This window comes from Mobula birostris, chromosome 1 (assembly GCF_030028105.1).
Source record: "Mobula birostris isolate sMobBir1 chromosome 1, sMobBir1.hap1, whole genome shotgun sequence".
Taxonomy (NCBI): domain Eukaryota; kingdom Metazoa; phylum Chordata; class Chondrichthyes; order Myliobatiformes; family Myliobatidae; genus Mobula; species Mobula birostris.
This window is the reverse complement of record NC_092370.1, coordinates 166003969-166030379: the sequence shown is the minus strand read 5'-3', so window position 1 is coordinate 166030379 and position 26411 is coordinate 166003969. Positions and strand designations below refer to the sequence as shown.

Here is a 26411-nt window from a genome sequence, read left to right as displayed (position 1 = left end):
ATGGAACAGGGAGATAGATGAAGAATAGATATTCACTCAAAATGGCTCTATTATTACCTTAGATGTTTGACTGGCATGATCTGCACCCACATCACCATATAAGACAATGCCAGCTGAAAGTAGCATGCATTTTCTGAAAATATTGCTTTAAAGAACTTGCCCTTTCAAGAACATACAATGGCATAAGACATTGTTGGTCCTCTGCCCACTTAGACATCAATGCAATCATTTCCGTCACCTTCAGTCTTGTCCCTCAGAGGTTCTCCTTCATTCTGACACAGCAGCAGCATACTTTCCCATTATTGTGTAGCTCTCATTATTGTTAATACTTCCGTTAAGCATTTTAACACTCTATTAGTTATATACTTCATTTATCTTGGCTCTCTTTTAAGAAACAGTAACAGGAGTCACACCAGAAAGTGAAGTTCATCTAGAAGTTATACTGTGAGACAAAGACAATGACCTTAGAGACATGCTTGGTAAGGACTGTTTTCCCATGAAGTTCCGTCATCTCCATTTCAACCTCCAAAGTTGCAGGGCCTTGGATGGGATGCACTAGTACCAGCTCCCCTGTCTGCCTGTCTGACCGCTGGATGGAGAAGTGGTTCTGCCCAACACCTCCTACGATGCTGAAGCGCATGGTGTCTCCTGTGAACCGGCTGCTTGTCATCCGGAAGAGAGTTCTGGGGGTTCGCAGGTTGGAGGTCAGGGTGAGGTAATGGAAGGTAATGGAGTAGGGAGCATTTGCACACAACTTGCTCTCCATTGGACATGGGTTTCTCTCACATTTACTGCGATTAAAAGAGAAAAGTGTAAGAACAAGTAAGAAAGAGGACAAAGAGAGCGTGTTGGATCTTTTATCATACAGGCACTTCCTGTCCCAAAATACTGAACAAGAGGCACGCAATCAGCTGAAAATTCCATTGATTTGTTGTTAAACAATGTTTGAAAAGGGAGACAAGCATTACTGCCTCAGTACGTCTCCAAGCAATTTACAGTTAATAAAGTACTTTTTAAAAGAGTTGTTGTTATGAAACGTGGGAAGCATGATTGCCAATTTGTGCACAGCAAGATATCACAATCAGCAAAGCGTTTTGGCCGAGCAAAGCAGCGTGTCCCACATTTATAACAGAAACGGAGTTGGAACTTGTGAGGAACCAGACTGTGCACTGTTCAATGCAACAGACATGGTGATTGAGCTTAGACACTTGAGCATTTCTACGGAGGTTTCAGATTAACAACAAAATAAAGCACACACAGAGTGACCAAAAAAGTAGCAAAATCCAGGGTATGCACTTATCATTTGGTGAGCATTTAGTCTATTAAGTTTCTGTGGTCAATATCTAAATTCATAATCTTTTATATTCAGACTCAGTTTGCATGCATAGGAAATAAAGGCTAAAAATAGGTATGAAATTTGGTTTTCTGTATTTCAGAACATTATGCAATATATTTAGAAGTTCTATTTTAGAAAGATGCTGAAAATGTTCAGATGTTAATTAAGGGTCAGACAGACTGCTTGATTCATCTCAGGCTCGCTAATCTGACTGCACCAAATGCATGAGGGTAGATCTTTCATAGAAACATATTGTTCAAGCACAATACAGGCTCTTTGGCCCACAAAGTTCCTTAGAAATTACTAGGCTTACCTACAGCCCTCTATTTTTCTAAGCTCCATGTACCTATCCAAAAGTCTGTTAAAAGTTCCTATCATATCCACCTCCACCGTTGCCGGCAGCCCATTCCATGTACTCACCACTCTGAGTAAAAAAACTTACCCCTGACATCTCCTCTGTACCTACTCCCCAGCACCTTAAACCTGTGTCCTCTTGTGGCAACCATTTTAGCCCTGGGAAAAAGCCCCTGACTACCCACACAATCAATACCTCTCATCATCTTATACACATCTATCAAGTCACCTCTCATCCTCCATCGCTCCAAGGAGTAAAGGCCGAGTTCACCCAACCTGTTTTCATAAGGCATGCTCCCCAATCCAGGCAACATCCTTGTAAATCTCCTCTGCACCCTTTCTATGGCTTCCACATCCTTCCTGTAGTGAGGCGACCAGAACTGAGCACAGTACTCCAAGTGGGGTCTGACTAGGGTCCTATATAGCTGCAACATTCCCTCTCGGCTTCTAAATTCAATTCCACGATTGATGAAGGCCAATACACCGTATGCCTTCTTAACCACAAAGTCAACCTGCGCAGCTGCTTTGAGCGTCCTATGGACTCGGACCCCAAGATCCCTCTGATCCTCCACACTGCCAAGAATGGCAGTGTATACTATATTCTGCCATCATATTTGACCTACCAAAATGAACCACTTCACACCTACCTGGGTTGAACTCCATCTGCTACTTCTCAGCCCCAAACTTAATACCAACCAATTTACATCAGGTGACATTGATACTGTATATGGATCATCCCCCTTTGTTTGACACCAGATGTTAATGGGCCAGATTATCCAGGCCGCCTGCAAGCCATTACACCCGTTTCCAGTTGGAAAGTGATGGATTGGCAAAGACACTCAACAACTGCTGAGAAGCCAACCTCCTGACTGCCTACCCAGTGGGGATCTTGCCAATCTCTAACATGTGGCCTCTCACTCAGAAATCCAACCTCCACCACAGATTTCTCAGTGCACTATGCTTGCTAAGTGGCTGAGCCCATGACCTGAGTGAGAAGGAACAAGGTTCTCTGTCTCAGCCAAGAAGACAGGGGATGTGGTTGTGGAAATGTGGCTGGCCAAGTGCTGGCTAATGTAGGGCTCTTCAAGCTAGAATGAGAAAGACATCCTTGTGTTAAAGGATTTTCTGATGCAATTTGCCAAAGAGAATTCAGCAGGATACAGAATACAAAACCATAAGACAAGGAGCAGAATTAGGCCATTTGGCCCATCAAGTCTGCTCTGCCATTCAATCATGGCTGATCTTTTTCTCCCCTCCTCAGCCCCACTCCCCAGCCTTCTCCCCGTAACTATAGATGCCATGTCCAATCAAGAACCTACCAAGCTCTGCTTTGAGTATACAAAACGACTCTGGCCTCTACAGCTGCTTGTGGTAATAAATTCCACAAATTCACCACCCTCTAGCTAAAGAAATTTCTCCACATCTGTTTTAAATGGATGCACCTCTAACCTGAGGCTATGCCCTCTTTTCCTAGACTCCCCCACCATGGGAAACATTCTTTCCACATCTACTCTGTCTAGGCTTTTCAACAATTGTAAGGTTTCAGTGAGGTTCCCCCCTCATCCTTCTAAATTCCAGCGAGTACAGGTCTAAAGCTATCAAATGTTCCTTTCATTCCCAGAATCATCCAGTGAATCACCTCTGAACCCTCTCCAATGTCAGCAATCTTTTCTTAGATGAGAAGCCCAAAACTATTCACAATACTCAATGTGAGGTCTCAGCAGTGCCTTATAAAGCCTCAGCTTCACATCCTTGCTCTTGTATTCTAGACCTCTTGAAATGAGGTCCGCAAGTTAACCTTTCAGAATTTTGGAATTTCTCCCCATTTAGAAAATAGTCTTCACATTTATTCCTTCTACCAAAGTTCTGCCTATGACATTTTCCAACATTGTATTTCATTTGCCACCTTCTTGCCCATTCTTCTAATCTGCCCTTCTGCAGTCTACCTGTTACCTCAACACTACCTGCTGCTCCACCAATTTTCATGTCATCTGCAAACTTGGCAACAAAGCCACCTATTCCATCTAAATCATTGATATACAGCATAAAAAGCAGTCCCCACACCAACCCCTGCGGAACACCACTACTCACTGGCAGCCAGTCAGAAAAGGAACCTTTTATTCCCACTTGCTGCCTTCTACCAATCAGCCAATGCTCTAAACATGCCAGTAACTTTCCTGTAATACCATTGGCTCTTAACTTGGTAAGCAGCCTCATGTGTGGCACCTTGTCAAAGGCCTTCTGAAAGTTCAAATAATCAACATCTACTGCATCACCTTTATCTATTCTATTTGTAATTTCCTCAAAGAATTTCAACAGGTTTTTCAGGCAGAATTTTCCCTTAAAAAAATTATGCTGACTTTGACCTATCTTGTCCTGTATCTCCAAGTACTCCATAACCTCATCCTTAACAATTGACTCCAACATCTTTTCAACTACTGAGGTCAAGCTAACTGGTCTACACTTTCCTTTCTGCTGTCTTCCTCCTTTCTTAAAGAGTGGAGTGACATTTGCAATTTTCCAGTCCTCTGGCATCATGTCAGAGTCCAATAATTTTTGAAAGATCATTACTAATGTTCCACAATCTCTGCCGCTACCTCTTTCAGATCCCTAGGGTGAGCTTCATCTGGTCAAGGCCTCTCCTTCCAATTTACTTTGGCCAACTCCTCTCTCATACCACTGTAATTTCCCTTACTCCACTGAAATACTGCTATTTCAGACTTTACCTTCTCCCTATCAAGTTTCAAGTTGAACTCAATCATATTGTGATCACTGGTTCCTAAGGGTTCTTTTACCTTAAGCTCCCTAAACGCCTCCGGTTCAGGACACCCAAATCAGCATAGCTGATCCCCTGGAAGGTTCAATGACAAACTGCTCTAAAAAGCCATCTCTTAGGCATTCAACAAACTCACTGTCTTGAGATCCATCACCAACCTGATTTACACAATCGACCTGCATGTTAAAATCTCCCATGATTACCATAACATTGCCCTTTTGACTCGCCTTTTCTATTTCCTGTTGTAATCTGTGGTCTACCTCCCAGCCACTGTTGGGAGGCCTGGATATAATTGCCATCAATGTCCTTTTTACCCTTGTAGTTTCTTAACTTAATCCACAAGGATTCAGCATCTTCTGATCCTACGTCACATCTCTCAACCGATCTGAAGCCATTCTTTACCAGCAGAGCGACACCACCCCCTCTGCCTACCCTCCTATCCAATATGCAGCCTTGGACATATAAAAGCAAGGATGTAATGTTGAGCCTTTATAAAGCATTGGTGAGGCCTCACTTGGAATACTGTGAACCATTTTTGGCCCATTATCTAAGAAAAGATGTGCTGAATTGGAAAAGGTTCAAAGGAGGGTCACAAAAATGATTCTGGGATTGAAAAGCTGATCATGAGAGGAGCATTTGATGGCTCTGGGCCTCTACTGACTGGAATTCAGAGGAATGAGGGATGACCTCATTGAAATCTATCGAATGTTGAAAGGACTTGATAGAGTAGATGTGGAGAGAATTTTCCATTAGTGGAGGAATCTAAGACCAGAGGACACAGCCTCAGAATAGACAGATGTCCTTTAAGAATGGAGATGAGGAATTTCTTTTGTCAGAGAGTGATGAATCTTGTGGGGCTGAGTCACAGGGTGTACTTAAGTCAGTAGCTCAGAATCAGAATCAGGTTTATCATCACCAGCATGTGATGTGAAATTTATTAACTTAGCAGCAGTTCAATACAATATATAATATAGAAGAGAAAAAATAAAATAAAAATAATAATAAAAAAGTAAAACAATTACAGCATATATATATTGAATAGATTTTAAAAAATGTGCAAAAAATAGAAATACTGTATATCAGAAAAAGCAAGGTAGTGTCCAAAGCTTCAGTGTCTATTTAGGAATTGGATGGCAGAGGGGAAGAAGCTGTTCCTGAATCACTGAGTGTGCGGCTTCAGGCTTCTGTACCTCCTACCTGATGGTAACAGTGAGAAAAGGGCATGCCCTGGGTGCTGGAGATCCTTAATAATGGACGCTGCCTTTCCAAGACACCACTCCCTGAAGATGTCCTGGGTACTTTGTATGCTTGTACCCAAGATGGAGCTGACTAGATTTACAAACTTCTGCAGCTTCTTTCAGTCCTGTGCAGTAGCCCCCCCCCCCCCACCACATCCCGTACCAGACAGTGATGCAGCCTGTCAGAATGCTCTCCATGGTACATCTACAGAAGGTTTTGTGTGTATTTGTTGACATGCCAAATCTCTTCAAACTCCTAATGACACATAGCCGATGTCTTGCCTTCTTTATAACTACACTGATATGTTGGGACCAGGTTAGATCCTCAGAGATCTTGACACCCAGGAACTTGAAATTGCTCACTCTCTTCACTTCTGATCCCTCTATGAGGATTGGTATGTGTTTCTTTGTCTTAACTTTCCTGAAGTCCACAATCAGCTCCTTCGTCTTACTGATGTTGAGTACCAGGTCGTTGCTGCGACACCACTCCACCAGTTGGCATATCTCACTCCTGTACGCCCTCTCGTCACCATCTGAGATTCTACCAACAATGGTTGTATTGTCAGCAAATTTATAGATGGTATTTGAGCTATGTCTAGCCACACAGTCATATGTATTTAGAGAGTAGAGCAGTGGGCTAAGCACACACCCCTGAGGTGTGCCAGTGTTGATTGTCAGCGAAGAGGATACGTTATCACCAATCTGCACAGATTGTGGTCTTCCGGTTAGGAAGTCGAGGATCCAATTACATAGGGAGGTACAGAGGCCCAGGTTCTGCAACTTCTCAATCAGGATTGTGGGAATGACGGTATTAAATGCTGAGCTATAGTCGATGAACAGCATCCTGACGTAGGTGTTTGTGTTGTCTAGGTGGCCATGTGAAGAGCCATGGAGATTGCATCAATATTGTGGCGATAGGCAAATTGCAATTGGTCCAGATTCTTGCTGAGGCAGGAGTTCAGTCTAGTCATGACTAACCTCTCAAAGCATTTCATCACTGTCGATGCGAATGCTACCAGGCGATAGTCATTAATGCAGCCCACATTATTCTTTTTAGGCACTGGTATAATTGTTGCCTTTCTGAAGCAAGTGGGAACTTCCGCCCACAGCAGTGAGAGACTGAAAATGTCCTTGAATATTCTTGCTAGTTGGTTGGCACAGGTTTTCAGAGCCTCACCAGGTACCCCATCAAGACCTTCCGCCTTGCTAAGGTTCACTCTCTTTAAAGACAACCTAACATTGGCCTCTGAGACAGAGATCACAGGGTCATCAGGTGCGGCAGGGATCTTCACATCTGTAGTTGTGTTCTCCCTTTCAAAGGGGGCACAGAAGGCATTGAGTTTATCTGGTAGTGAAGCATCGCTACCATTCATACTATTGGGTTTTGCTTTGTAGGAAGTAATATCTTGCAAACCCTGCCAGAGTTGCCCTGCCTCCGATATTGCCTGCAACCTCGTTCGAAGTTGCAGGCAATATCGGAGGCAGGGCAACCTTTGAAATAGCCCTCCGCAAATCATACCTGGTTTTCTTGTACAGGCCTGGGTTGCCAGACTTGAATGCCACAGATCTAGGCTTCAGCAGACAACGTACCTCCTGGTTCATCCACAGTTTTTGGTTTGGGAATGTACAGCAAGTCTCAATAGGCACACATTCATCCACACAGGTTTCAATGAAGTCTGTAACAACTGCAGCATACTCATCCAGGTTCAAAGATGAATCCCTGAATACAGTCCAGTCCACCGATTCAAAGCAGTCCTGCAGGTGCTCCTGTGCTTCCCTTGTCCATTCCTTCTTGGTCCTCACTGCTGCAGTCTTCATTCTCTGCCTATACTCAGGGAGTAAAGGTACAGCCAGGTGATCAAACTTCCCAGTGAGGGCGTGGAATAGCATGGTAGGCATTCTTGATGCTGGTGTGACAATGGTCCAGTGTGTTGTTTCCTCTGGTATTGCAAGTGATCTGTTGATGGTAATTGCTTAGTGACTTTTTCCAGACTGGTCTGGTTAAAATCTCCCAAAACAATGGTGAAGACATTAGGGTGTGCTGTTTCATGCATGTTGATCACATGCTCAGATCATCTAAAGCCTGCTTGACATTGGCCTGAGGTGGAATGTATACTGCTACCAAAATGACCCCGGAGAACTCCCTTGATAGGTATAAAGGACGGCACGTAACTGCTAGATATTCCAGCTCTGGTGAGCAGGATTGGGACAGCACTGATATATTCCTGTACCAAGAAGAGTTGATCATGAGGCATACTCCTCCACCTCTGCTTTTGAGGCTCTATAGATCTATCCTGATGGTGTATAGTAAACCCGTCGATCTGCATCGCTGCAGCCGGTATGGAAGAGGTTAACCAGAATTCTGTGAAACAAAGGACACATGCGGTCATAATGTCCCTCTCATTCAGCACCCTCGCTCTGAGACTTTATTCACCAGAGACTGCATGGTTGCCAGCAAGATAGTCGGTATAGGGAGTTTAAAACCCGTTTCCTTAAACGCACTTGTAATTCTGATCTACACCCACGCTTCCTCCAAGGTGTCCTCCATGAGTGCTTCCAACCACAAGGTGTTGTTTCCATCAGTTTTGAGCAGCGATAGTTCACTTAAACGCACTAAGACACTTAAACGCACTAAGAGTAGAAACCTTTAAAAATGACTTGTATATAACCATATAACAATTACAGCATGGAAATAGGCCATGTCAGCCCTTCTAGTCCATGCCGAACTCTTACTCTCACCTAGTCCCACCAACCTGCACTCAGCCCATAACTCTCCATTCCTTTCCTGTCCATATAGCTGTCCAATTTTACTTTAAATGTCAACATCGAAACTGCCTCAACCACTTCTGTTGGAAGCTCTTTCCACACAGTTACCACTCTCTGAGTGAAGTATTTCCCTTCATGTTACCCCTAAACTTTTGCCATTTAACTCTCAACTCATGTCCTCTTGTTTGAATCTCCCCCACTCTCAATGGAAAAAGCCTATCCACATCAACTCTATCTATCCCCCCTCACAATTTTAAATACCTCTATCAAGTCCCCCCTCAACCTTCTACGCTCCAAAGAATAAAGACCCAACTTGTTCAACCTTTCTCTGTAACTTAGGAGATGAAACCCAGGTAACATTTTATTAAATCTCCTCTATACTCACTCAATTTTATTGACATCTTTCCTATAATTCGGTGACCAGAACTGTACACAATACTCCACATTTGGCCTTACCAATGCCTTATACAAATTCAACATTACATCCCAACTCCTATGCTCAATGCTCTGATTTATAAAGGCCAGCATACCAAAAGCTTTCTTCACCACCATATCCACATGAGATTCCACCTTCAGGGAACTATGAACCATTCCTCCTAGATCCCTCTGTTCTCCTGCATTCTTCAATGTCCTACCATTTACCATGTATGTCCTATTTTGATTAGTCCTACCAAAATGTAGCACCTCACATTTATCAGCATTAAACTCCATCTGCCATCTTTCAGCCCACTTTTCTAACCGGCCTAAATCTCTCTGCAAGCTTTGAAAATCTACTTCATTATCCACAACGTCACCTATCTTAGTATCATCTGCATACTTACTCATCCAATTTACCACCCTATCATCCAGATCATTAATATATATGACAAACAACATTGGACACAGTACAGATCCCTGAGGCACACCACTAGACACCAACCTCCAAACTGACAAACAGTTATTCACCACTACTCTCAGGCAACTCCCATGCAGCCACTGTTGAATCCACTTTACTACTTCAATATTAATACCTAACCATTGAACCTTTCTAACTAACCTTCCGTGTGGAACCTTGTCAAAGGCCTTACTGAAGTCCATACAGACAACATCCACCGCTTTACCCTCGTCAACTTTCCTAGTAACCTCTTCAAAAAATTCAATCAGATTTGTCAAACATAACCTTCCACGCACAAATCCATGTTGACTGTTCCTAATCAGACCCTAGCTATCCAGATAATTATATATACCATCTCTAAGAACGCTTTCCATCAATTTACCCACCACTGATGTCAAACTCACAGGCCGATAATTGCTTGGTTTACTCTTAAGACCCTTTTTAAACAATGGAATAACGTGAGCAATACGCCAATCCTCCGGCATCATCCCCATTTCTAATAACATTTGAAATATTTCTGTCAGAGCCCCTGCTATTTCCACACTAACTTCCCTCAAGGTCCTAGGGAATATGCTGTCAGGACCTGGAGACTTATCCACTTTTATATTCCTTAAAAGCGCCAGTAATTCCTCTTCTATAATCATCATAGTTTCCATAACTACCCTACTTGTTTCCCTTACCTTACACAGTTCAATATCCTTCTCCTTAGTGAATACCGAAGAAAAGAAATTGTTCAAAATCTCCCCCATCTCTTTTGGCTCCGCACATGGCCATCCACTCTGGTTCTCCAGGGACCAATTTTATCCCTCACTATCCTTTTGCTATTAATATAACTGTAGAAACCCTCTGGATTTATTTTCGCCTTACTTGCCTAAGCAACCTCATATCTCCTTTTAGCTTTTCTAATTTCTTTCTTAAGATTCTTTTTACATTCTTTATATTCCTCGAGCACCTCATTTACTCCATGCTGCCTATATTTATTGTAGATATCTCTCTTTTTCTGAACCAAGTTTCCAATATCCCTTGAAAACCATGGCTCTCTCAAACTTTTATCCTTTCCTTTCAACCTAACAGGAACGTAAAGATTCAGTACCATCAAAATTTCACCTTTAAATGACCTCCATTTCTCTATTACATCCTTCTCATAAAACAAATTGTCCCAATTCACTCCACCTAAAACCTTTCGCATCTCCTCAAAGTTAGCCTTTCTCCAATCAAAAATCTCAACCCTGGGTCCAGTCCTATCCTTCTCCATAATTATACTGAAACTAATGGCCTTGTGATCACTGGACCCGAAGTGCTCCCCAACACATACCTCCATCACCTGACCTATCTCATTCCCTAACAGGAGATCCAACACTGCCCCTTCTCTAGTTGGTACCTCTATGTATTGCTGCAAAAACTTATCTTGCACACATTTTACAAACTCCAAACCATCCAGCCCTTTTACAGAATGGGTTTCGCAGTCTATGTGTGGAAAATTAATATCTCCCACAATCACAACCCTGTGCTTACTAAAAATATCTGCTATCGCCTTACAAATTTGCTCCAATTCTCACTCCCCATTAGGTGGTCTATAATACACCCCTATTAGCGTTACTACACCTTTCCCATTCCTCAATTCCACCCAAATAGCCTCCCTAAATGAGTCCTCTAATCTATCCTACCAAAGCACCGCTGTAATATTTTCTCTGACAAGCAATGCAACACCTCCCCTTCTTGCCCCTCCGATTCTATCACACCTGAAGCAACGAAATCCAGGAATATTTAGTTGCCAATCACACCCCTCCTGCAACCATGTTTCACTAATAGCTACATCATATTTCCAGGTATCAATCCATGTTCTAAGCTCATCCACCTTTCTTACAATGCTCCTAGCATGAAAATAGATGCATTTAAGAAACTCTCCACCTCCCAATCTCCGATTATCCTTAATTGAGCAAACAACTTTGTTATCTTTTTCTTCCTTCTCCCCTACATCTTTGGTCTGAGTGCTCCAGTTCTCTGTCCCCTGCCTATCCTCCCTCACACACTGTCTACTAGCTTTCTCTATTTGTGAACTAACCTCCTCTCTCCTAGTCTCTTCAATTTGATTCCCACCCCCCAACCATTCTAGTTTAAAGTCTCCCCAGTAGCCTTCGCAAATCTCCTCGCCAGGATATTGGTCCCCCTAGGATTCAAGTGCAACCTGTCCCCTTTTATACAGGTCACACTTGCGCCAAATGAGGTCCCAATGATCCAGAAACTTGAATCCCTGCCCCCTGCTCCAATCACTCAGCCATGCATTTATCCTCCACCTCATTCCATTCCTACTCTCACTGTCGCGTGGCACAGGCAGTAATCCCGAGATTACTACCTTTGCGGTCCTTCTTCTCAACTCCCTTCCTAACTCCCTATATTCTCCTTTCAGGAACTCTTCCTTTTTCCTACCTACGTCATTGGTACCTATATGTACCACGACCTCTGGCTCCTCACCCTCCCACTTCAGGATATCTTGGACGTGATCAGAAATATCCCGGACCCTGGCACCAGGGAGACAAACTACCATCCGGGTCTCCTGACTGCGTCCACAGAGTCACCTATCTGACCCCCTTACTATCGAGTCCCCTATTACAATTGCCCTCCTCTTCCTTTCTCCACCCTTCTGAGCTACAGGGCTGGACTCTGTGCCGGAGGCACGGCCACTGTCGCTTCCTCCAAGTAAGCTGTCCCCCCCAACAGTACTCAAACAGGAGTACTTATTGTCAAGGGGCACAGCCACTGGGGTACTCTCTAGTACCTGACACTTCCCCTTTCCCCCCGCTAACCGTGACCCACTTGTCTGCCTCCCGTGGCCGCGGTGTGACCACCTGCCTGTAACTCCTCTCTATCAACTCCTCACTCTCCCTGACCAGACAAAGGTCATCGAGCTGCAGCTCCAGTTCCCTAACATGGTCCCTTAGGAGCTGCAACTCGGCGCAGCTGATGCAGATGTGGACGTCTGGGAGGCTAGGAGACTCTAGGGCCTCCCACATCCGACACCGAGAACAGCAAGCTGCCCACACACTCATACTTCCCCCTTTCCTCAAGTTACAGGGAAAATTGAAAACTAAACCTACATTGCCTCGCCCGTTACCACCAAAGCCCATTGAGTCAAAGCCCTTAAGCCTTCACTCTGCTCCCGGCTCACTCCGCAGCCTGCAAAACGACCCTGCCCGCTGTATATGGCTGTGTTCCTTTTAAATCTTCCGTGCTTCACTGCCCGATGTCACACGCCTGCGCAGTCCCACTTCCCTTAACTCCGCTGAGATAAAGAAAAATCAAAATGGCTTCTGCTGCACTCCCGCTCCGATTCTCAGACTTCCTTCTCCGAATTAAACCCGAATCAGGATCTCTGACCTTTTAAATCTTCCGCACTTCACTGCCTGACGTCACATGCCTGCGCAGTCCCACCTCTGTCAACTCAGATGAGAAAAAGAAAAAATCAAAATGGCCTCCGCCGCACTCCCGCTCCGATTCTCAGACTTCCTTCTCCGAATGATGATTAATGCTAAGCTGATGTTGATGGACTATCTATAAGTAATGAGAAATTGCTTGTCTGTCTTAACAATTGAAAATTATATCACCCTGTCAGAAATCTTTGTTCAGAACCCCAGAGAGGAACTGAAGCGAAGTGTTCTACGAGGGGTGATTGATAAGTTTGTGGCCTAATGTAGAAGGAGTCAATTTTAGAAAACCTAGCACATTTATTTTTCCTACATTTGCACACTTAGTCCAGCAGTTGTGGAGCATACGGATCCCTTCTTTGTAGAAGTCGGCGTCTTAGACCTCCAGAAGTGGTCCACAGCAGGGGTAGGTAGAAGGAGATCAGTTATTAACTTCAAACTTACTGCATTTTCACTCAAAGTGTTGAAATGCACATGCATGTAACGGGAACTGTATAACTCATCTCCTTCTACCTTAAGCCACAAACTTATCAATCAGCCCTGCTGTGGACCACCTGGAGGTCCAAGACGCTCTCATTACATGCACGTGCAGTTCAACTCTTTGAGTGATAATGCAGAAAATTTGAAGTTAATAACTCATCTCCTTCTACCTTAGGCCACAAACTTATAAATCACCCCTGCTATGGACCACTTCTGTATGCTCCATGACTGCTGGATTAAGTGTGTACATGTAGGAGGGGACTACGTTGAAAAATAAATGTGCTAGGTTTTCTAAAATTGACTCCTTCTACCTTAGGCCACAAACTTATCAATCACCCCTTGTACAAAGGCCTGCCATAATTATCTTAACTTGTAAGTTTATATTCTAACCTGTGGGTAATATAACACAGACCAGCCCAGCCATTCTTCAATGACCTCAATGAAATCTAGTCATCTTTGAGAGGATGATTACACAATAAATCCACAGGGAAGAAACCTCCAGAATATTACTAAATGCTTCCATGCACAAGTTCCTAATTAAGATTATAATTACTCTGACTGTAATAATTTACTTAAATACAAAATAATAAGGCTAGGTGTTTTAGAACAGCATTATTTTATCATTATAAATAATTAGGGTATTAAGTGAAATTGAGCTCTGATAGCAATTCTAGGTGTATTTAAAATTCCTTGATAGGGAAGCATGCATTTTAGGTTTCTGCTATGTATTTAGGATGAGCTGCCAGAAATGGTTGTTGAGGTAGGCACACAATAGTATAGTGGTTAGCACAGTGCTTTACAGTACCAGTTCAATTCCTGCTGCTGCCTGTAAGGAGTTTGTACGTTCTCCCCGTGACCGCGTGGGTTTCCTCCCACAGTCCACAGACATACCGGTTGGTAGGTTAATTGGTCAATGTAAATTGTCCCATGATTAGGCTAGCATTAAATTGGGTGACTGTTTGGTGGCGAGGCTCGAAGGGCCAGAAGGGCCTATTCCACGTTGTATCTCACTTAGTAACACTTAAAAATCATCAAGATAAGTACATGGATAGGAGAGGTTTAGAGGGCTATATGTCAAAACACAGGCAAGCTGGTTCTAGCTCACTGGGCAACAGAGTTAGCATGGACGAGTGGTGCTGAAGAACCTGTTTCCATGCTGTATAACTATGGCGTGTGACTTATTCTCCTGTATAAGGGGGAAATTACTAGTTCAGGTATTGTCGTCATCGTGGCTATCCCTCGAGGTCGAGGATGATGGTCTTCGTTCTGTTGATCTACTTATGGGCTCTCAAGCGGCTTATGAGTCCAATCTTGGCTTTGAAAGTTCTTCCGCATTCAGGACAGGTAGTTCCAAATGGCAGATCGGGCTTTGGTTGTTGCTGCCTCTCTTTCCATTTTCTTCTCTTTTCTTCTAATTCTGCACATCTGTTGGCTTCGAAAGTTGCTGTTCCTTCTCGGATGATGGCTTCACAGAGTTTCCTATCCTTGGCATTGGTTGCCCAATTGTTGATGTCAATGTTACATTTCTTCATGTTGGCTTTTAAGACGTCTTTGAATCTCTTCTGTTGTCCACCTCTTTTACATTTACCTTCTTTAAGCTGGGGGGGTAGAAGATTTGTTCAGGTATAGTACTATGCAAAAGCTTTAGACACATATGTAGACATTTATAGCTAAGGTGCCTAAGACTTCTACACAGTACTGTAGAAGTTTTATGCATTGCACTGCTGCCACAAAAAAAAATATTTCATGACATGCTTGAGTGATGATAAACCTGATTCTGATATTGTGGACTGAGAATGGGGAAGGGGGCAGGCATGATTGAGAAAAAGGAGAGGGGGAGGGGAGGGAGAAGGAAGCACCAGAGAGACATTCTGTAATGATCAATAAACCAACCATTTGGAATCAAATGAACTTGCCTCGTGTCCCGCACCCCCACCACCTCCCACACCTAGCACCCCTCTGTCACTCATCCACGCCCCTTCAGTGGTGCTCCACCCTTGTCATTCCCAACATCCTTTGCTCCCGCCAGATATACAAGCTCGCTCTCCGCTCCACGTTGACAAACACAGGCTTTTGTACAGTAAGTGTAGATGTCAATTATTGAAAAACCATATTCAAGACAAAACATAATCGTATCCCATATTTTGCAACATGTTGCTTGAGATATATTAACCTCTGCTGTATCCCTGTAACTTAGCTGAAACTTCTTATTATATTTATAGAGATTACTGCAAAATATTCCCATAAATTATTTACAAAACATGCACAGCACAATTCAACATTCCCCTTTTAAATGGAAGGTCAGACAACTTAACAAAATTCTATTAAGTCATATCGTAGGTGAAAAAGAAATGGTTTAATATAATTGTTATTTTTTTAAATTGACTTTCTCAACCCTTCTATTTAGACAGCTTGGAATATGGGGCAGCACGGTAGCACAGCGGTTAGTGTAATGCTTTTTGGCGTCATCAATTCGATTCAATGCCCACTGGTGTCTATAATGAATTTGCATGTTGACTGCATGGATTTCCTCCGGGTGCTCGAGTTTCTTCCCACATTCCATTAATGTATGGGTGAGTAGAGTAATTGGTCACACTGGTGTTCTTAGGCAGCATGGGCTCATTGGGCCTGTTACCCTGCTGTATCTCTAAATTAAATTTAAAAATTCAATTAAGATTGTAAGAAACAAAGGAGGGAGTAGGCCATTCATCTGCTAATACCTGCTCCACCAATAAATAAGATCATGACTGCTCCTTTCCCCTGCACCATCTTCCTATACTAACTCCATATAATTTAATAGCCCACAGTCTATTGATCTCTGTTTGATGACTGAATCTCTGGGTAGAAAATGCTAAAGATTCACCACACTCTGGTTAAAGATACTTATTCCCAGCTCAGTGCTGAGGGCCATAACTCTCATCTTCTTAATCCACTCCCTCAAAAATTTGACCGTTTCAGTAACTGCACTTGATCTTTTAAACTCGTAGAGAGTGCAGATACAGTCTACTTAATATATCGGGTCCCATCTCAGGAATTAACTTTCGTTGCATTTCCTCGGTCACATCTCCCTTAGATAGGCTGTACACTATATTTTAGCTGCCATCTTTCCAATTCTCTGTATAATTGTAGTAAGTGGTCATCTCCCTCTTGGTGCCTCCACACTGCATTGTACCTCACTGCCCTCAATCACACCATGTACCATCTGAATTTAATATCTGGGGATCTGAGGCAAAAACACAGGCAGCATTTTAAACTATTGGACTGAAACACAGTGAAGCAGATCTTGCTTTACGACACATATAGGGATTTGAATTCAGTACATGGCCCTGTTAGGTTTGAAGGGTTAATGCCAGGAGTCCATCCTGAACATTCCACTAACATTGCTTTCATTTTACTCTGCAGCAAATCCTTCAAATGCCAATATTTCATGAGTACATCAGAGCAAAGATTAGATGCTGCCGCAGAGCGTAACGAAAAATAGCCCAGATAAAATAAGGGTTAAATGTTTGTTCTACTGAGAACATAAATGGCATAAATTTCCAATCCACTATCAACTGAGCATCCATCCACCTTTCACATCAGATGTGTTGCCTTATTTCATGTTTGCCTGCAAGACCCCTAACTCCCCTTTTGATTTACTCCGGCAGATTCTTATTTCAACATAGCTTTAAAATGTGAATTTAGCTTTCAGCTCTTGCTTGTGAACTTGGATGGGATGGTAGCTTCATTCAGATGTTATCAAGTGGAAGGTGCAGTCATACGAGATCCCCCCCCCCCACCTCATCACAGCCAAGCCCTTACCCACACATGCTAATGATGGTGCGGAGATTCGTAGGTGCTCCGCCTGCCAAGCTCAGCAGCAACTGAAAATCAAAACAGGCTGGAAATCCGAAATAAACAGGCAAGTTGGAAACACTCGTTAGGTATCATTAGAGAGAAAAGACGTCATTCCAATTATTTTGAAATAAAAACAGAAACATTTCAGGTCCCCCATGTCCTTTCCATTAAATATTCACTACTGCCTGTCCCTTACGCTCCCCCGCCACCTGCCCCTTATATTGTTCCACTGTCTGTCCATTCAACACACATCACTGTCCGTTCATTATACGCTCCCCCACTGCCTGTCCTATTTCCCTCTCTAAGCTCTCCTCTGATACCTCTGTAATGACACCACTCAGATACAGCTCTAAATTCCGCTCACAGACTCCCTCACAGAGGTGAGAGTTCAGTCACGTGGCTCCTCGGTCTGGAACAGCTCCGAGTTGCTGTGACCTAACCTCCCACGGCAAATCTCTTTACATCAATAGAGGTATGTTTAGATATGCCAACACTTACAATTGGGATGTTTTTACGTAGCTTGCATTGTGGCGAGACTTTGGACACTCTGGGCGAACACAATGGAAACCACCATGCATATTAATGCAAACCTCTTCTCCGGTACAGTTATGTCGATTGGTCAAACACTCATTAATATCTGCAAAAGCAGTAAAGTAACACTATAGAATAACACATAGTTGGCACAACTATGGAAAGTACAGAAGCCCAGTATTCAGTAAGTTAGAAAATAATATACAGCCAGCGGTTAAGTTACAGTAGGAAGAATAGCTATGAGAAACGACGAGCAGGCACTGGGGAAAGAAAAAAGGAAGGCAGCAGACATGAGGACAGTGGACAGGCGTGGGGAGAATAACAAGTAGACAGGAAAAAGTATCCTAGATAGGCAACTGTTAAGAGTAGAATGGATAGGCAGAAGGAACCTTAGTGGACAGGCAAGAGTGTAATGAGAAGGCAGGTGAAAGAGTATACAGGTGGTGGTGGAAGGTGGGGGGGGAAGACGAGCATAAAGAGTCGGCTGTGAAGGGTACAATGGATAGGCAGCAACGGGAGAGTATAATGCACAAGTAGTGAATTATAATGGTCAGACAGCAATGAGTTACAGTAACAAGCAGGCAGTGATGAACTTTGTAGGTTGAATATGAGGATTGGGTGTGCTCACCTTCACAGCTCCGAGAATCCTCCATTAGGTTGTATCCAGCAGGGCACGCACACCTATAGGAGCCTGGAGTGTTCAGACAGGTATGTGCACAGAGGCGAGCCAACTTGCCCGTGTGAAACATCTTACATTCATCTACATCTGAAAGAAACAAGAGTGGCTGGTGAACGCTTCAAGAATACAAGCTTCCTCAGTATGGCAGATTAAAACTGGTGAGAGGTCTTCACTAAATCTTCATGGAATTTCAGGGGGCATTGAACATCAAACATTGACACTGAATGTGACTACTGGCCTCTGCAATGAGTGAAAGCATACAGGTGGGGTGAGGAAGAGAGGGAGGGGAGGGTGGAGATGTGTGGAACGGTGTGTGCTGGGGGGGAAGGGCATGTGAGTGCAGGGAGGGAAGGTTGTGGGATGAGTGGGAGGGGTTTCTGGGAAGAGTGGGGGGTGGTTGTGGGAAGAGTGGGGGAGGGTTGTGGGAAGAGTGGGGGAGGGTTGTGGGAAGAGTGGAGGAGGGTTGTGGGAAGAGTGGAGGAGGGTTGTGGGAAGAGTGGAGGAGGGTTGTGGGAAGAGTGGGGGTGAGTGGTTGTGGGAAGAGTGGGGGATGGGGTGGTTGTGGGAAGAGTGGAGGAGGGTTGTGGGAAGAGTGGGGGGTTGGTTGTGGGAAGAGTGGGGGTGAGTGGTTGTGAGAAGAGTGGGGGGGTGGGGTGGCTGTGGGAAGAGTGGCTGCTTTGTTCTGATTATTTAAGTGCCAGGCCTCCATCAGTGAAATTGGTCTCAGGTCAATCTTCATGGATGCTGCATTACCTCGACACTGCCTGAGGTCCATCCCGTTCAGCTGGAAGCCAGTCTCACAGGTGCAATGTTGTGATCCTTGGATATCTGTGCATCGTGGCTGGCGACTGAAGGATGGGTCGCTCTGCGCCATTGTCCATTCTGTCAACAGTTGCAAGTGGTTTGTGTAAGTGCATTAAATAAATAACCAGGAGGCCAGATGAATAACTTACAGCTCACTGGGAAAGCTCCAGTGGGATCACTGTGCCTAAAACGATACGCCGAGGGAATTAACAGTACACCACCTGGCCTCCCGAGGCCGTTCTGTCATTAAGTAGTAGTATTTCCCTATTTCCATGTGATGTTAGAGACAACAACATACAAGATGATGGCGAGACAGCATTTGGAACATTGCGTTTAGTTTTGGTCACGCTGCTACCGGGAAGAATGCAGAGGAGATTTACGAGAATGCTTCCCGGACTATGTTAGTGTGTTTTTGTTTTAAACTGGAGTAAGGGAATGAGGGGTGATCTTATAGAGGTGTGTAAAATTATGAGGGGTATAGATAGGATCAATGTGGATAGTCTTATCCCCAGGGTTCCCCCACTCACTCCCAGACACCCCAGGGAATCACAAACTACGGGGCGTAAGTTAAAGTGAGAAATTGAATAGAAACTGAAGGGCAACCTTCTCACTCAGAGGGTGATCTGTATAGACAACAGACAAAAGGTGCAGGAGTAGGTCGTTCAGCCCTTCGAGCCAGCACCACCATTCACTGTGATCATGGCTGATCATCCACAATCAGTACCCAGTTCCTGCCTTCTCCCCATATCCCTTCACTCCACTATCTTTAAGAGCTCTATCTAACTCTTTTTTGAAAGAATCCAGAGAATTAGCCTCCACTGCCTTCTGAGGCAAAGCATTCCACAGAACCACAACCCTCTATTGAAAAAGTTTTTCCTCAACTCCGTTCTAAATGGTCTACCCCTTATTCTTATACTGTGGCCTCTAGTTCTGGACTCCCCCAACATCAGGAACATGTTTCCTGCCTCTAGCGTATATGGAATAAACTGCCAGAAGAGGTTGTGATAAGTACATTAACAACATTCAGAAGGCGCCTCGACAGGTACAAACTGTGCAAAATCTTAGGCACATATATATAGCCAGGGTGCCTAAGACTTTTGCACAGTACTGTTACTGTAACAATTTCACATATTGCACCTTACTGCTGCAAAAAAAAAAACAAATTTCATTACAGATATGAGTGATGATAAACCTGATTCTGATATGGGTCTCTGTTGTGGACTGAGAGTGGGAAGGGAGCAAGGAGAAGGGAATCATGGTTGGGAAAAGGAGAAGGGAGGGGACAGCACCAGAGAGACATTCTGTAATGATCAATAAACAAACTGTTCGGAATCAAATGATCTTGCCCGGTGTCTCAAGGCTGTGTGTGTCTGCACCTACGCCAACCCCTGCCCCTGGCACTCCTTCTCTGTCACCTGTCCCACACCCCTCCCACAGTGCTCTATGCTTTCCATTCCCAAAATGCTTTGCTCCTGCCAGATTTACAAACATGCTGTCTGTTCTGTATTGGCAAGTACAGTACTGTGCAAACATCTCAGGCACTCTAGCTATACACATGTGCCCAAGACTTTTGCACAGTACTGTATACAGATAGGAAAGGTTGAGAGGTACATGGACCAAACACAGGGAAATGTACTTATTTATTTTATTGAGATACAGCACCACCCAGTAACCCCCAGTTTAACCCTAACCAAATCATGGGACAATTTACAATGAGCAATTAACCTACCAACTGATACGTCTTTGGAATGTGAGAGGAAACCAGAAAACTCGGAGAAAACCCAGGCGTTCACAGGGAGAACGTGCAAATTCCTCACAGGAAGCAGTGGATATTGAACCCATATTACTGGTACTGAAAAGTGTTCTGCCAATCACAATGCTACCATGCTGCCCCTCTAAATTGATAGTTTGTGATTCCATAAACTTGGGGAATATGGGACAAGCTTAAATGGATATTTTGTTTGCCATGGTCCAGGCGGGTTGAAAGGTCTGTTTCTATGCTATATGTCTCTGACTTTACCCCAACACTTCCCAGTTTATCCCAGCTCAAAGAAATCCCAATTCCTCACCAGTTTGCCCTGTAACATAGCCTCTTTAAAGATTCCCCAGATTCTACCACTCATCTACACACTGGGGTCAGTGGTCAGTTAACCTACTGATTCACTTGTCATTGGGATGTGGGAGGGAAAACCAGATCTACCACTGTATACAGTATGGGTGTGGACACATCTGAGGATGTAGCAAGGTTATTTCTGTACATTTTCAGTAGATTTAGATTTTGTCTTGGGCACATATATATAGCTAGGCTGCCTTTGACTTTTGCACAGTACCGCACTTGTCAAACTGGAGCAGAGAGTGAATTTGTAGATGTAGAGGGAGCAAAAAAAATGTTGGGGATGGTGAGGGTGGGGCACCGCGGGAGGGCTGTGGGACAGGTAGTAGAGAAAGAGTGCCAGGGATTGACGCTGGCACAGGTACACCCATCCCTGAAACACCAGGCAAAGTAATTTACTTCCAAACAACTGGTTTATTGATCATCATAGACCTTCTCTCTGGTGCTTCCCTCTCCCTTCTCCTTTTCCCAACTATGATTCCACTCTCGCTGCCCTCTCCTCAATCTCAGTCCATAATAGAGACCCATATCAGAATCAGGCTTATGATTATATAATTATTAACATTCTCCACTCACATCAGAAGCAAATGCTTCAATGTGCACTCCAAAACTTGTGCATGTGGTCTAAATTTAGAGGACGGCACTTGCAGACGATATACCTCTCAGGTACACATCCAGTGACATTATTCTGAATAAAACCTCAACCCTAAGTGCAATCTTAACTTCTGAATAAGTACTTATCCTCCTAACCAAAACTTCTCTGTTGTTGGCTGTTGCCAAGTGGCAATTTTTGTTCCTAAAATACATCAAGAACAGCGCTTTGAAGCTGTCTATCGTTCACTTCATGTTATGCTGCATGGGACATTTTCGAACACCAAAGGAAACGTTTTCTAGTCCTGGGCTCTTTACCAGGAGGCGTGATTCCTGCTTCCCACAGTTGATCAAGGAGAGAATGAAGAGGCTTAGAGACTGGAACCTACAGCTATTTATTTTCCTGCCGCTGTATTCACTCACTGTGTTCCATTCTTTGTTGCTGTAACTGATCTCGGCCCCCAAGGAGTGAGCCTGTTCTGTTTTATGAACAAAACAGCGACCTCATTGTGCCAGAGTTACTGGAGATACTTTGAGATCCATCCAACTGATAGAGATATTCAGCAGCAGACATAACGTGAATTCCCTGAATAGAACCAATGTTTCCAAATTCCCACAAAGCTCACTGTAAAAAAAAAAGAGCAAAAACCAGCTGTTCTTACCAGCAGGTGCTATATCACATTTTCCACAAATGACAACCGGCTTCATTTAAGTTTATTGTTTTGCATCAAACCTTTGAGCAATGTTCGCCACTATTACTGGGACTGCTCTGCATCACCTCAGCCTTTGTTTTGCCATACAGTCCCACACACTTTTACAATCCGTTTCAGTCTACAGGTGCGATCAAGAAGGAACTAGCAACAATTGCTTTCCATCAACGGAGCCTTCCAACGCTGAGGTTCTGAAAAAGTTTTATTAATTGATTTTTTTTCTTTCAGGGGCACCCGGAAATTAAATACTTCAAAACAAGTGCAGCTTCGAACAGAAGACATAAAGGAAATAAAAACAAACAAACACTGTAAGGAGTAAGAGAAAGGAATGAGAATTAGAAAAGAGACATAGACAAACATGAGAAAGACTTGTATTTAAGCAACATTTTCAACTAGTGCAACACTTCCAATGTGAAGCTCAGAGAGTGATTTCAATGTATGAATCAGACCTAATACAAAGCTTCCAAATTGTGATTCAGAACTAATAGAGCTGTTTTAATGAAAGCAGATGGTACATCTTTTTTGATGTGCAGACCACAACTTGCCTAGTGTGTTGTATGTGTAGTTCACAAACAGTGAAGTGCTTTCAGCATGGAGTTCATAGGCAGTGTAGTTTCAGACTGTGCAGTGATTTCAGTGTGTAGTTTCAAGACTGTGCAGTGACTTCAGTGTGTAGTTTGATTGTACAGTCATTTAGAACCATAGAAACTACAGCACAGAAACAGGCCTTTTTGGCCCTCCTTGGCTGTGCCGAACCATTTTCTGCCTAGTCCCACTGACCTGCACACGGACCATATCCCTCCATACACCTCCCATCCATGTATCTGTCCAATTTATTCTTAAATGTTAAAAAAGAACCCACATTTACCACCTCGTCTGGCAGCTCATTCCATACTCCCACCACTCTCTGTGTGAAGAAGCCCCCCCTAATATTCCCTTTAAACTTTTCCCCCCTCACCCTTAACCCATGTCCTCTGGTTTTCTTCTCCCCTTGCCTCAGTGGAAAAAGCCTGCTTGCATTCACTCTATCTATACCCATCATAATTTTATATACCTCTATCAAATCTCCCCTCATTCTTCTACGCTCCAGGGAATAAAGTCCTAACCTATTCAACCTTTCTCTGTAACTGAGTTTCTCAAGTCCCAGCAACATCCTTGTAAACCTTCTCTGCACTCTTTCAACCTTATTTATATCCTTCCTGTAATTTGGTGACCAAAACTGAACACAATACTCCAGATTCGGCCTCACCAATGCCTTATACAACCTCATCATAACATTCCAGCTCTTATACTCAATACTTTGATTAATAAAGGCCAATGTACCAAAAGCTCTCTTTATGACCCTATCTACCTGTGACGCCACTTTTAGGGAATTTTGTATCTGTATTCCCAGATCCCTCTGTTCCACTGCACTCCTCAGTGCCTTACCATTAAACCTGTATGTTCTACCTTGGTTTGTCCTTCCAACATGCAATACTTCACACTTGTCTGTATTAAACTCCATCTGCCATTTTTCAGCCCATTTTTCCAGCTGGTCCAAGTCCCTCTGCAGGCTCTGAAAACCTTCCTCACTGTCTACTACACCTCCAATCTTTGTATCATCAGCAAATTTGCTGATCCAATTTACCACATTATCATCCGGATCATTGATATAGATGACAAATAACAATGGACCCAGCACTGATCCCTGTGGCACACCACTAGTCACAGGCCTCCACTCGGAGAAGCAATTCTCTACCACCACTCTTTGGCTTCTTCCATTGAGCCAATGTCTAATCCAATTTACCACCTCTCCATGTATACCTAGCGACTGAATTTTCCTAACTAACCTCCCATGCGGGACCTTGTCAAAGGCCTTACTGAAGTCCATGTAGACAATATCCACTGCCTTCCCTTCATCCACTTTCCTGGTAACATCCTCGAAAAGCTCCAATAGATTGGTCAAACATGACCTACCACGCCCAAAGCCATGTTGACTGTCCCTAATAAGTCCCTGTCTATCCAAATGCTTGTAGATTCTGTCTCTTCGTACTCCCTCCAATAACTTACCTATTACTGACATTAAACTTACTGGCCTATAATTTCCCGGATTACTTTTCGATCCTTTTTTAAACAACAGAACAACATGAGCCACTCTCCAATCCTCCGGCACCTCAGCGACAGTTTAAATATTTCTGCCAGGGCCCCTGCAATTTCAACACTAGTCTCCTTCAAGGTCCGAGGGAACACCCTGTCAGGTCCCGGGGATTTATCCACTTTAATTTTCCTGAAGACAGCAAGGACCTCCTCCTTTTCGATCTGTACAGTTTCCATGATCTCACTACTTAGACTTCATGCCAATTTCCTTAGTAAATACAGACGCAAAAAACCTATTTAAGATCTCCCCCATTTCCTTTGGTTCCGCACATAGTCGACCACTCTGATCTTCAAGAGGACCAACTTTATCCCTTAATATTTTGCTCTTAATATATCTGTAAAAGCTCTTTGGATTATCCTTCACTTTGACTGCCAAGGCAACCTCATGTCTTCTTTTAGCCCTCCTGATTTCTTTCTTAAGTATTTTCTTGCACTTCTTATACTCCTCAAGCACCTTATTTACTCCCTGCTTCTTATACGTGTCATACAACTCCCTCTTCTTCTTTATCAGAATTGCAATATCCCTTGAGAACCAAGGTTCCGTATTCCTATTCACTTTGCCTTTAATCCTGACAGGAGCATACAAATTCTGCACTCTCAAAATTTCTCCTTTGAAGGCTTCCCACCTACTGATCACATCCTTGCCAGAGAACAACCTGTCCCAATCCATGCTTTTTAGATCCTTTCTCATTTCTTCAAATTTGGCCTTCTCCCAGTTAAGAACCTCAACCCTAGGACCAGATCTATCCTTGTCCATGATCAAGTTGAAACTAATGGTGTTATGATCACTGGAACCAAAGTGCTCCCCTACACAGACTTCTGTCACTTGTCCTAACTCGTTTCCTAACAGGAGATCCAATATTGCATCCCCTCTAGTTGGTCCCTCTATATATTGATTTAGAAAACTTTCCTGAACACATTTTACAAACTCTAAACCATCTAGACCCCTAACAGTGTGGGAGACCCAATCAATATATGGAAAATTAAAATCCCCTATCACCACAACTTTATGTTTCCTGCAGTTGCCTGCTATCTCTCTGCAGATTTGCTCTTCCAATTCTCGTTGACTATTGGGTGGTCTGTAATACAATCCCACTAATGTGGCCATACCTTTCCTGTCTCTCAGCTCCAACCATAAGGACTCAGTAGACAAGCTCTCTAATCTGTCCTGCCTGAGCACTGCTGTAATATTTCCCCTAACAAGCAATACTACTCCCCCACCTTTCATTCCTTTGCCTTGATCACATCTGAAACATCGGAACCCTGGAATATTAAGCTGCCAGTCCTGCCCCTCCTGTAGCCAAGTTTCACTAATTGCTATAACGTCATAATTCCACGTGTCAATCCATGCCCTCAACTCATCCGCCTTCCCCGCAATACTCCTAGCATTGAAATATATACACCTCAGAAGATTTTTACCACCACTCACAACCTTTCTATTAGCGGACTTGCTTGAACTTTTAACATAATTTATTTTCACCCCAGCCACACAGTGTGTAATTTCAGACTGTGCAGTGATTTCAGTGGGTAGTTTGACTGTGCAGTGATTTCAGTGTGTAGTTTCAGACTGTGCAGTGATTTAAGCATGTAGTTCACAAATAGTACAGCGAATAGAACGTGCCATTCAAAGACAAGAGCAGAAATTATAGTGTGTGTTCGCAGTGCAGAGATTACAGAGCATGTTTCACACAGACACTGCAGTTAATTTAATGTACAGTGCGCAGACAGCAGAGTGTTTTCAATGTACCCTTCCAGGTAATG

At 43.6% G+C, this 26411-nt stretch overlaps 1 protein-coding gene across 1 annotated transcript in view; it reads right to left on the bottom strand.

Annotated features, from left to right (window-relative positions):
- Positions 1 to 245: 245 nt before the first annotated feature.
- The window catches only part of LOC140193803 (fibulin-7-like), a 52700-nt gene continuing 26534 nt past the window's right edge, over positions 246 to 26411 (bottom strand). Inside the window, exons 5-8 of the mRNA XM_072250994.1 lie at positions 19050 to 19178; positions 18246 to 18383; positions 17585 to 17723; positions 246 to 791 (exon numbers count right to left, since the gene is read on the bottom strand). Coding sequence (XP_072107095.1) covers positions 431 to 791; positions 17585 to 17723; positions 18246 to 18383; positions 19050 to 19178 — 767 coding nt within the window. The 3' untranslated portion in view covers positions 246 to 430. The remainder of the gene's footprint in view (positions 792 to 17584; positions 17724 to 18245; positions 18384 to 19049; positions 19179 to 26411) is intronic.